The sequence below is a fragment of the Mya arenaria genome, chromosome 6 (assembly GCF_026914265.1).
Source record: "Mya arenaria isolate MELC-2E11 chromosome 6, ASM2691426v1".
NCBI lineage: Eukaryota > Metazoa > Mollusca > Bivalvia > Myida > Myidae > Mya > Mya arenaria.
In genome coordinates, this window is record NC_069127.1 from 69,290,642 (window position 1) to 69,303,319 (window position 12,678).

The 12,678-nt window shown below is 32.1% G+C and overlaps 1 protein-coding gene across 1 annotated transcript in view; it reads right to left on the reverse strand.

Moving 5' to 3' along the window:
- Positions 1-1,268: 1,268 nt before the first annotated feature.
- Positions 1,269-12,678, reverse strand: part of LOC128238250 (E3 ubiquitin-protein ligase RNF213-like) — a 144,250-nt gene continuing 132,840 nt past the window's right edge. The window contains exons 88-95 of the mRNA XM_052953955.1: positions 11,380-11,466; positions 10,113-10,302; positions 9,500-9,728; positions 8,927-9,001; positions 7,956-8,147; positions 7,577-7,666; positions 6,546-6,748; positions 1,269-6,235 (exon numbers count right to left, since the gene is read on the reverse strand). Of these exons, the coding sequence (XP_052809915.1) occupies positions 6,076-6,235; positions 6,546-6,748; positions 7,577-7,666; positions 7,956-8,147; positions 8,927-9,001; positions 9,500-9,728; positions 10,113-10,302; positions 11,380-11,466 (1,226 nt within the window). The 3' untranslated portion in view covers positions 1,269-6,075. The remainder of the gene's footprint in view (positions 6,236-6,545; positions 6,749-7,576; positions 7,667-7,955; positions 8,148-8,926; positions 9,002-9,499; positions 9,729-10,112; positions 10,303-11,379; positions 11,467-12,678) is intronic.

Below are 12,678 nucleotides of genomic sequence, written 5' to 3' on the forward strand. Positions count from 1 at the left end.
GTCATATTTTTATGTTCTAGTCCCCAAATACACTGTTTTACAATGTCAGTGAGGTATCCATTAAAATCGAACTGGCACTTGTTTCCTTGAAAACGCCATACTAAGTCTTTCTCCGACTTCAACTTTTTAACTTCGGCTTATAATTCAAACTGTTACCTTGTACTTCCTGTTTTTAATTACTCAATTCCGATAAAATCGTTTTCAATTGAGATTGCAAATTTAAATTGCCATTAGACCTATTGTCATTGTTAGTTTCTTCCATAATAAAACGTGAACAAAAGAATTTGCTCACTAGGCATACAACTCTAATCCGAGCAAACAAAACAAAACGCTGTTACTCAGTCAAATATCCAAATCTGAATTACTTTCAGCGCCAATACTCCTCGTGCAACTTGAAACTTTGAACGCCACCTTTCGGACATAACTCTCAACAAAGGGAAATTATTTTTTTCTTATTCATTTCATTCCAACTAAGAAAATTATATTTCCACAAAGGCGGTCCAGCCAGCAGAGATCAGAAGCATGTATTTCTTCAAATAATTTTAAAACGGAATCTGCCACCAACACCCGAATATTCTCTAGAGATTTTTTTTTCTTTAAAACCAACCTGTTAATAAGAAAAACAACCGGTTGATTCAGCAATTTGATAGTTTACCCAAAATTAAATATCTGTACAAAGAGGTCAAGAGCTGGAACCTAAAGCCATGTCTCTGAATACACGTGCGAATTAAAACAACAACTTGAAATAAGCAAAATACTTCAATCTGCTTCTTTGAACAGCTTGACAAGTTGACTAGCATGGGATCTTATGAACATGTGACATCTTGTCCGGCTACCCACCACAATTCTTGCACACTGTATTGCACAAATTTTATGACAAGCTAGGTCACTAGTATTGCAAGTATGTTTATCCTAGTTCCAACAACAGCACGGTGGAAAGACAAGACACGTGCTGCCCTGGACCAGGTAACAGACGCAATCCGTTTACAGGATGGAGACGTAAGTCGGTGCAACTCTAGATGCGCTTGTTTCATGTTCATGATGGGATTAGGGATTTTTTTAAGTTTACTGTCCATACTCTTTTATTTGAAATTATCATCAGTGAAAATTACGTAAATGAAGAGACAATAAAGCAATTATAATTAATTTCATTTCAACCTAAATCGGATTATAGAATATTTAAATTTCATTGATAAAAACATGCTACACTGGTTATATAATGCAATAATCATTAACGACTACTTTTACGTTGACAGAAAATCAACACAGATTTTTGTAACTTTTATTTCACACGTATGATTTAATAGTTTCACAAGATAAAAGTCAATATGGCAAATTTAGTATAAACTAGTCTTATTACGTTGCAACATATTAACTTTTCTTTTAGAAACATAAGTAGGATGACAATTAACGTATGCATGACAGCAAACTTATCTTAATGTTTGCATAATATACTATCGAAATATAACAATAACGGCATGTCATAAACATGTACGTTATTCTTGTTCCAACAGTTATGGTAATGATTTTATTTTGAAAATATCCTGAAAAAATCTCCAGAGTAATACATCAGATACTACACAAATGGAAGTTCAACAATAGCTTTACAGATCTCTCTAAACATCGTAGATGACATTGGTATTACTTTGTCTTGAATTATTTTTTCCGTGAGTGTGAAATTAATGCAACATAGTATCTTCATTAATACTTGAGATAAGAGCAGGACGTTTTTTTTTAAAAATGAACAAACAGTTAAGAAGAGTACATAATATTTAAATACATAGTAGTGTTTATAAGCATTCATGTATACATCACTGTATACATGATCAAAGGAAAGTTTTGCATATCAACATATAGTATGCTTTTCATGTACCGTATCCTCGCACAGGACTACGCTTACATGAAGACAAAATATAATAGTATCAAAATATGAGTCATATGACCCATAATGCATACGAAAATAAAACATAAAAGTTTATCATCTGAACAGTCGATATTTACAAGTTATAGGTATATTTTATTGATTCTATGCTGAAATATTCTCTTTTTTCAAATTGGTATATATTTGTAAAGATATTTGCATGGTATTTTTATACTAGGTTTGAAAGATGTACATGATTATTCCCATGAAATAGAATTAAGCGAATTAATATGATTTTAAAAACAATTATCGTATACGCATTAATTTCTATATGCGCGTATATCGTTGAGAGGAAACTTTCTTTACAAACAGTTTCTATGATAATTATGTCGAAACATTCAAAATAAACGCATGCTACCGCTGAAGAAATAGTACACTTAAAACAACAAATATAAACAAAAATACATTTTAGTATAACACGAGGCATGCACATAAAATAAACAAATATATACAAATTAATCTTAACAGCAAAAAATAAAGAAATTATGCTATAGATTGTATTGTAATTTTAAAACATACGTTTACGAGTTAGATATCCGCATAAGGTGTATTAATTTTCAAATGATAATCGTTAGTAATTATTTGGTTTATTTTCATGATAAAAAAATAAACTGTGGTTTGCACAATAACTCATTTTATTTTTTTTAAATGTGTTGTACGTGGACAATGTACAATCAAAACTTTAACAGGTTTGTGTTCTCAGAATTTATGCATTCGGATTATATTTGACACACGAAAGATAAACATCAGTTAACTTTCTTAAAACAAGTATCATTGATAAAACTGCGACACAGAGATAAATGATCAAGGTCCTGCACACGCTATGGCATATTGTAACATGTTTATTGTAATATAACATTAAAAATGTTCTTATACGTAATTATGTATTGTTCAAGATTTCGGCATCTACACGTAGCAACAAAGATGACGACAGAATGCTATATACACGGGTATCATGATCAACCCCAATGTTTATTTTTTATTTTAAGTGCTTGAATAAACACACAACATATCTTATATGCATACTATAATATATGCATTTGCTATTAAAGTCACTTCGATTCAGATATCAGTCTGATCAACCTAAATAATATACATGTCTTAAGTTATAAAAAACACACTGTTTTAGCTGATGATGTAGGCAATATATAGCTCAGTTATTTCATACAATATGTCAACGTAGCTCATTCTTGGCATGAAATTACTGTAGGGGTAATATCCCATACATCCTCAGTATTGCCGTTAACCGTTATAAGTAACGGTTGAAAGTAACCTCACAACATCACCACAAGTTCCAGAATGCCGACATTTTCAGACAATTTGTGGGTGTGTTTTTATTACTTTTCAAGAGCTTGCATACATTTTACACGTCGAGCACGTGACCGGTCGGAAAGCGTCATTTATGTCGACTGCAAAACAATACACCAATACATGCATTATACACAAAATACATTTACAGAAGAAGTAATAACCGGTTACATACGTTATATATGAAATATTAAAACTATTAAAGGCACAACTGTTCCATACACAATACAGTCTGCATCACAATGGTAATGGATGCAACAGTTTAACACAACGTCAGCAAACTAATATTGTTAAAGAACTTGTTATAAATGAACATAAATAAGACACTGGTACACGCAATCATCATATCAAGCCATAACGTTCACGTCCAATTAGTCCGTTTTAATACACATGAGTGTGTGTGTACTCACAGGTATTGTGTACACATCGACAGCAAGTACACACACTCTTTCGCTTAGCTTCCTGATATAGATAATTAAGAACATGAAATCAAAAACAATATGCTTATGGCTCAAGTATTCTAGATGTATTTTATAAAAACAATGTCAAATATTTACACCTCATCTTCCATTCCTTAAATGAACTGCCTTTCGGCAATTGCGTTCATCAATCGATGAACGCAACATCTTCCGATATGTTCGGATCGCAATTCATCGCATAACAATATACATGAAAACAATTGATCTTTTTATTGTTTGTATTGTGTCAGCAGGTCCCGTAAAATATAAAACAACATTTTAGAAAGTGCTAAGTGATCATATTTAAAACGTTTTGATGCCAAAAGTGTTTCAATTTTACGTTTGAAAGTGATTTCAAGTGGTTGATTTTTTCCCGCATTATTTTGACGTCATTTGAAAAAAAAATGTTCCCGGTAACGGTCGGGTCGTCCTATTTACAGAATGGGTAAGAAAGGATTACTGAAAGGTAATCCGAAATGAAATGAATTATTTTTTAACGTATCTTGAATAAAATAATGAACAATTGGTGTAAATATAAGGAATGAATTGCGGGGTTGATGTCATTTTCGGGGATATGAACGCAATTGGGCTGGTAAAGTATGCACACTTAGAACAGCCCAATTGCGTTCATACCCCGATAATGACAACAACCCCGCAATTCATTCCTTAAAACAGTTTAGCAGCACTTAATACACATTTAAAAGCAATAATGAGTTACAAGTTCACCTGTTAGAATGTACTGATTACATCTTTTTTTTACATTGCATATGATAAAAAAAACCATACATACATAAACTCATAACATATTCTGTTTCAAAAGACAAAGTTTATACACATTGATTGCTAATAAACATTGTACGATACTCATTGTAATAAAAATACATGACTAATAACTGTTTATTAGCACGGCGTCGATAGTAAACGTTGCGAGCGTATGGCACAAAACATATACGTGTTTTATACAAAGGTTTTGATTACAAAATGATTTACATATGGTGTTTACAACCAACATGTTAAAATTTATCAGGAATTTAAATATATCTACAATATGTGAAGTCTATATACATATAAATAAAGTATGATCAAGGTTAATATAAGCTGTTCCAATACAGTACAAAAATATCCGAACAATCAGGTTAAAACGCACATATATGAAGTCTTCTAAACATCAACATTATACAAATGAATATTTAGACACATCATTGCAAACAATTTACAGCAAAAGATAAAACTGATTTTGTACATATATCATGTCTACAGTCAAACGAGTATGCAATTAAATATTGCAATTTTTGGTATATTTATTTTGTTTTTAATTAGAAAATATAGGTGAACAACTAAAATGACATACGATGACGCATACACACTTTTATAGCAATCTGTAATGAAACCACAACAGCAATTCACACTGTTCTTGAAGTTTACATTCAAACTATCACATAAAGAAATCCACTTGTTCTTCTTTAAAATGATGATAGCTACAGATAATGATGAAGGCAAACTTTACATACATTAGGTAGCCACAAACATGCATTGAGGGGTAAAATCCCCCCCCCCAAAAAAAACAACAAAAAAAAACAACACAACAACAATGAATGTTATTTTCAAAGATATTGTATACACACATATCTGCTTAGCATCGAGTAAAAATTGTTCTAAACGTATTTGAAAGTCAGCAAACATATACACACGCGCGCATGCACCCATACATTCTGTAATTTGATTTCATTGGTCAGTTTTGATGAAGAATATATCCTTTACAAATGATAAACTATGTATTTTTCACTACTACTAGCAAAACCAATGACAGAAGAAAGATATATACATTATACCAAGTAATATTTACAAAAATATGTAAGTTTATAAACACACAATATTCATTATTTTTGAAAAGTATTTTAGAAATTTTACCATTGACATGAGAAAATCAATGTGTAAATGTCGACTTAAACAAAGCCTAAGAATACTGAATAACTCTTACCGAAAACAATGGTTTCACTACATATTTTGCATTGAGAGACAAGCATGTATGATGACTGATACATTGGTGGTAGTTTATAAAGCAACTAAAACTCACACTCAACAAATAAGACGCAAACAAAAACTGATTATAAAAATAATAATTAGGAAAATAATCACTAAATTTATGTAAAAAACTCAGGCTCTAGAAAATCAGTCAAACATAAATACATGCTATCAAAATTACCACAAACGCAATTAATTTAACTAAATCAGATATAAATTGGACACTAATAAGCAAACAAATAATTAATAATTGGGTACCTACATGTGGACATGCTAACCTTTAAAGTTACAATAATTCACTGATGTCGCTCCAAAGACCTTTCACCACGAAATATTTTCAAAATATTTTAGATAATTGTTATTTTAATTAGAGCGCTTCGATTTCAAAACAGTGTTTGCAGTTTTCCAGACTGCTACACAGTGGCAGTTTAGAATGTCACAAGGTGGCAACAGACTTTTAGTTGTATGAACATCGTCTTCGTCTTCGTCAAATTCGTAGTAGGCGTTCAGCCAATCAGGAAGCCTACAATGTATTAAAAGAAAACATCGATTAATAAACAAGATAATATACATGTCTGATTTTTTTTTTAAAGATGATATGTAATATACACTTCTGGAACAGGTCCAGTAGCCGAAATAATAATAAAACCCTATTAAGAGGCAAATGACAATCACCCAAACGGCAAACTAGAGACAAACATACAAAACACCACAAAAAACATACATGTATCAATAGCTTTACCGATTAAGCCTCTTAGCAAACATTAAATTTAAACAACCTTAACTTAAAATCTAGATAAGCATTTATAAAGCAAACTCAGTTTGTATCTTACTTTTGCTTTGACGAATCTCCGCTGTACTCACTGCCGTTTGTCTTTTCGTTAACCGTTAATTTCATGATGATAAACTCATGTAGCTTATCCACGAAATTGGCAAGCTCTTTCTCCGTCAACGAATTTATAATTCCGTGTAAAGAGGATAAACTTTCGTCTGGTAAATCGTCATGAAACTGTTTGTCTAGAGCATCAAACACTTCCTGTAAAAACAAAAAGGCGTATTGTATACGTAGATATAACAAATTTCTTGAAACGCAGTTTAAACAATATTGAAATGCATAAAAATAATGCTGAGCTTGCAAAAATATGAAATCGAAATATTCGTCAATTGTAAGAATAAAACTATAAATCTAAAGCATTTAAAATTATATGTAGGAAAGTATACAGTTCCTATTATTGACAAGACGGCCGTAGAGTTAATAATTGGTATACCATTTGGTCATTGTTTGTCAGCGAAAGATCTTTTTAAAAGTTGTTTTTGTAAGACAATACATGTATATGTATGTGCAAATAATATACGTGTTCAATATGATATTAAATCATCCAATCTTATTCTCGGTTGCTAAAGTTGAAGTATTACTCTGACGTTTGGAATAATTTTAAGTGTATATGTGTTTCGGTATATGCTTTCAAGCTCGAATATAATGTTTTAAACTTATTATTGAATATGCGCTTCAAACTCCATTAATAAAACAGAATCTTATTCATTTTATATAGACGAACATTCAAGTATAATCTTCAAAACATTTACGAAAAATTAAAAATTCACTGTTTGGAACATGACACTTGTATTTGATTATTATGTTTAAACTACCGTTGGCGCAAAAGTGTCAAAAAGGTTTCAGTGAAAACAAAATAATTATTTGGTTTCCTTGGTAACTGGATGGAAAAGAAATCATTTACTGCCAAGAAAAAACAGATGTATCAGAACCTTCCTATATGTGTGCGTTGTTCTTAAGTTATACAAAAACTGAAAAAGGTGTTAGATGTTAAATAAGGGTACACATTAAACGTCTTAAACACATTACCTGTTCACCATTCATTAACAGTTTTGTTTTGTGTAAGCTTAGAGCCAGCCACAGCGATCGGCAATGTTTCAGAGTGCAAACTTCCTCAGCCTTGATTCAATAAATCAAAATAAATCATTGTTATCACTATCTCAATGGTGCAATTATTTAAAAATCAAAGATTTTTTTATCCACTGATCATCTTGATTGATATAATTGAAACGTTACTACATAAATGCAATTAAATTACAGTTAAATGTTGTCTAGTAAAATTGGGAATTGATTTGGAGCTGGACTTACATAAGACGAGTATTCATTTATTCTGTGTTGATGTTCTAACTGCTGGATTTTAACCAAGACAGCGACTAAATTTTATATTTATGTTAAATTATAATGTTACCTTTTGACTACATAGTTCGGTCGTCATCTGCAGCTTTTCCTTCAGGTAACTGAACAGATGCATGTCTGGTTCTCCACCAGTAGATCTCAGGAAACGTATTGCAATGTCGAGGACATCAATCGACCTGCACACCTCTGGTAAATTGTTTGACTCTTCGTATATGACATCTTTTACTTTGGAGTGAAGAGATTCCTATAAACAAACGCAAAACGTTCCATAGTTGAATGCAGTCTTCCTCACAGTATTTTATTAATAGCTATGTCAGAACTCTCAAATAAGCCTATTCCGGTTTATCAAAAATTGTTCATATATTATAAGAAGTATTGAAAAGAGTTTAGCTGTGATAATTTTAACACGTTTTACAAGAAAAACAATTACGCAAATGCTGGCAAAATGTCTTCATATAAATCATCCGAGAAATACATTCATAAAGGATCTGCGTTACGAAGTTTCCAACGAATTCATAGATGTAATATTAGAACTCTGTGGAATTGAGTTTGGGTTTTTTCCGTTTACATGGGATGCCATCGCTACCACTTTCAGATCAAAATGCTGATATTAAATATTAAATGGTTGGTTATAACTTCGTTGTCAAAAAATACGCAATTATTACAGGAATGATAAAGGAACTTTGGGTTTATTGTTATAAATATGAGTCTGTATGATAACTCCTATATTGGCCTATTTCCTACGTTGTATAAAATGTCGCCTGAATTCACATTGCATGATCTTCTAAATTCCAAAACGTCTACATGAATACTTGTGATTACTGCTTCTATGGGTGTGTATGTTCGTCAGTAATACAATTATTTTCATTGTATTTGCCTGTTGATATATATGATAATATGTCACATGTTATAAAAAATAGTGTCTATTTAATTCTTAAAAATGTGAACACATTGCGTATACTTTACTTGAAAATGTCTCTGTAGTTTTCATGGAAGTTTAAAAGTATTGAAACTAATACATGCCTGTACAATTTTTTCGCCCAGCTCTTCAAATATTTGAAGATTAGTCACGTCCGACCTGTACTCCATAATATCAATCTGTAATAGACATTGACCTTCATTAACATAAATGCTGGTGAGTGAAGTGTGCATAGAAAGAACTGTTCTGTCCTTTTTGCAAGTTCAGCCCTTGTGAGATATGCATTTCACACTGCTTGTATTCAATGGTTTTCGGAAAATTGTCTTGTGATTTATTTGGATACTGGCCAAAACCAGGCGCGCAATTATATTTTGGTAAGCATCAATCTAACTAAATAATGCTCGAACAAAAAGGAAAATGTTATTCTTACTTAATTTTTCATAAATATATACCAAACTATATAAGAGTTACGTCATTGATAAATGTTATATAACAACATCTATAACAATAAAGAATATCGGCAATTCTTCGTTTTCTAACGTGTATCAAATTGTCTTTTTTATCAACAACGGCAGGATGTGCTAGATTCACCCGCACTACTATCTCAACATGACAAAAGGTATATGTTAAACTATGTGCAGATTTAAGATTTAAGGAAATATTTTATTGTTTCTCACCTTGAGTACCACCCCAACATCTATGAATGACTTTGAAACGAATATCCGGTCAACAAGCTGCCGCTCTAATCCTTGGAAATCGTATTCGATTTTAGTGCCTTGTCCAAGTTCTAAACTGTATTGACAATTGGCGAATATCAACGGTCTGATGTCTTTTTCATGGTCATAGCAGATCAGATGAGCAGCGGTAACCGAGGTAGGCACTATATGATGAATTGTTTTCCGATCTCTAAAATCAAAAATATTTAACCTTAATGGTAAAACTTAAATACAGCGCTTATATTAAAGTTAAAGTGCTGTCGTAGTTAATGTTCATTGACGTAGCTTTTCCGAATATAATACACTGGCAACACGTTCGGCACGCTTAAAAAATCATGTCATTTAGTCCTATAACTATCTTTAGTATAGTAATTGGATTAAGTGTGAAATAATGTGGTTTGAAATAATTGATAATCTTCTAATATTGATGTTTAAGTATTTTTACAATATACTATATATGTTATGACTCCATATTTTCATTTGCATCTGCGTTTATGAAAAAACGTCATTGGTGGAAAGGGTGAGTTTTTACACATGTCAATTATTAAAATTAGGAATTGATTATATGTTTTACCTCTTGTGTAACTGGGCATAACAATCAATGAAATTGTTTTGTCTTCTAAAAAACAGATCAATGAGCGCAAATGAGCATAGCCCAGGACCTTTCTGGGTCGGCAATAAAACTGATAATGGAGTATTGCCATCAATGATGCCTTGACAATATTTTGTATCAACTTTGGCCGTGCCGAATTCCGTCACACATACTGTAAATATAGAGAATAATATAAAACTCACCATATAAAAGGATCATTTAAAATACTGAAACTATTTTCTATGGAAATGTCGATGGTAGTGACAAAACATGTACTGTTTCATAAGTTTACATTTACGTTTACGTATACGTGAATTTCTATTCAGTAAGTTTATCGACGAACATCAGCACAACTGTATTAATAGATGTTGGGTTTACAGCCTTGGAACGGCTAGCAAAACTTCGAGGCAGGAGTTCAGTTGGGTGTATATTGGTGTCATAATAATGCATAACTAAATCGGTAAAGGTATGTTTGTAAAACGGTCTGGTTATGAGTATTTTTGATAATTAATAAGTGGATGATTGTTTTACTCATACGTAATACATCTTTACAACTGTATAACCATTGTATATGTCAAATATTTTCAATATCTTTCTAGCATATCTAAGTACATGCCACCGACAGGGCAATTTGCATTGCCGTTTTGCCCCTTGTTGTGATTAGAAGTTATATTATGCGTATTATTGTGATCTCGTGGAACATTTTTCACATCACGTCTTAATAAGACATAAACGGTGAACCCATTTTGTCCAAAATACGTCCTTCTCAATTATAGGGAGAAAAAACGACAGCCGGTTGAATATTTATTGAGCCATCGTGCCACATTTATACCTTGTCTTTTTTACTTAATTTGGTGATTTAGCCTGGCCTTCAGCTGACAGAACTGGAAAGGGTGCCTCACGAAGTTGAAGCCAAAACATTTGCTAGATGCTATCAAATTCATTGAACTTCAACCGTAAACCGGATAGGAACCATTTGCACTTGGTTTGACTTTTTGAAATATTGTTTTTAAACCGAAAAAGGGCAAATCCAATGTACATCCTAATACATAATAGACATTCAGATCAAAAACAATCCCCAGCCTTCAGTGTCTTACGACAAATAGAAGATAAACAATAACAAGAAATAACAAGAACAATTATCTCCAAAGTCATTACGAAACGGCATGGTTATACATCAGTAAAGCCCCTAATATATCCTTCTTCCTGTAAACAATGTAATGTAACAAAGCACATAAACCATACTAACCGTATGTCTTAAGCTGTTCCCTTACTATCTGCCAAGCACAAGTAAAACTGGCTATAAGTCTCTCTGTCTCATCTCCAGCAGCCTTGGCTGAAAATTAAAGAAATCTTATTAGTTACCTGCGAAATAATATATTTGTTATAAGCAGGGGTGAATATCAAACAATAATTCAACCGCCGCTTATCACAGTCTGAAACGAAGAAGGCGTTCTAATGACCTAAATCTTAATAAATATTTATGCGAAAAGCTACAGAAACAAGCTCAGTAGCAAAAAGTTTAAACATAAACCCGGTTTAATGGCACTGGATAAACGCCAAAGACATAGAACATAAAATCACAAACAAGAAACATGGAAGAACAGCACAAAACTCCACAAACAGCACAGCGCATACATACTATATATAAATAAGATGTTAATCAAGAATTGTTAGGTACCGCTTTGGACCGGTCAGTTAAATGTAAATTTTAAGTAAATAAAAGACAAATACACCTGAATGCCCTTAAATGTGAATGAAACAAATCAATGAAAATGATTGGGAGAAGTGTGACTAGTGTAGGCCTGAACAAAACTGAGATGCATTTAAGAGTTTAAAACAAACCAGGATAGCAATTGCTTTGTTTGTGACGTTTTTGTGGATACTCCCTGAAAATTGGAGATTTCAGAAGAGTCTGCAAACAACACCTTTTGGTCATTAAAAATAATTTCATTATAATTTTTTCATTAACACCATTTTTAAATCAGTTGAAGAATTACACGATGATAGCTCAAAGCAAAAATGACGTCTTTGTTCAGACACTACATTATGTTGTTGCACTAAAGCCACAAAACGTAGATTGTAATACATTAAAGTTATATCATTGCTGATCTTTGCTTGCTTTAAATGATGAATCTCCGACAAATATTATTGTAAAATTCGCAGAACGCCTTTTAGGTTTGTTATTATTAGGGATGCGAACGAGTATTCTAATATTCGATTGTACGTTTGGTATTCGGATACTCGAATATTCGTTTTTTAGTTGTTGATTAAATTAGATAATACATCCTTTACCAACAACTGTGTTGATGTGTATAAAGTTCGTTTGTCTTGTCCGGGTATTAAAACCAGTCCCCGTAATTGAACAATAACTGGCTATTAGACAAACAATCAATTATTTTCGGTAGATTTAAATGACAATGCCAATTAAGGATTTATTTTAACGGCCTTCACACCAATGTGCTGTCTTGTCTGCATATTAAGACGTGCAATATTGCTCAAATGGCCCTAGTGATATGAATGACATGTGCTAGTTAAGTGCTTCAAC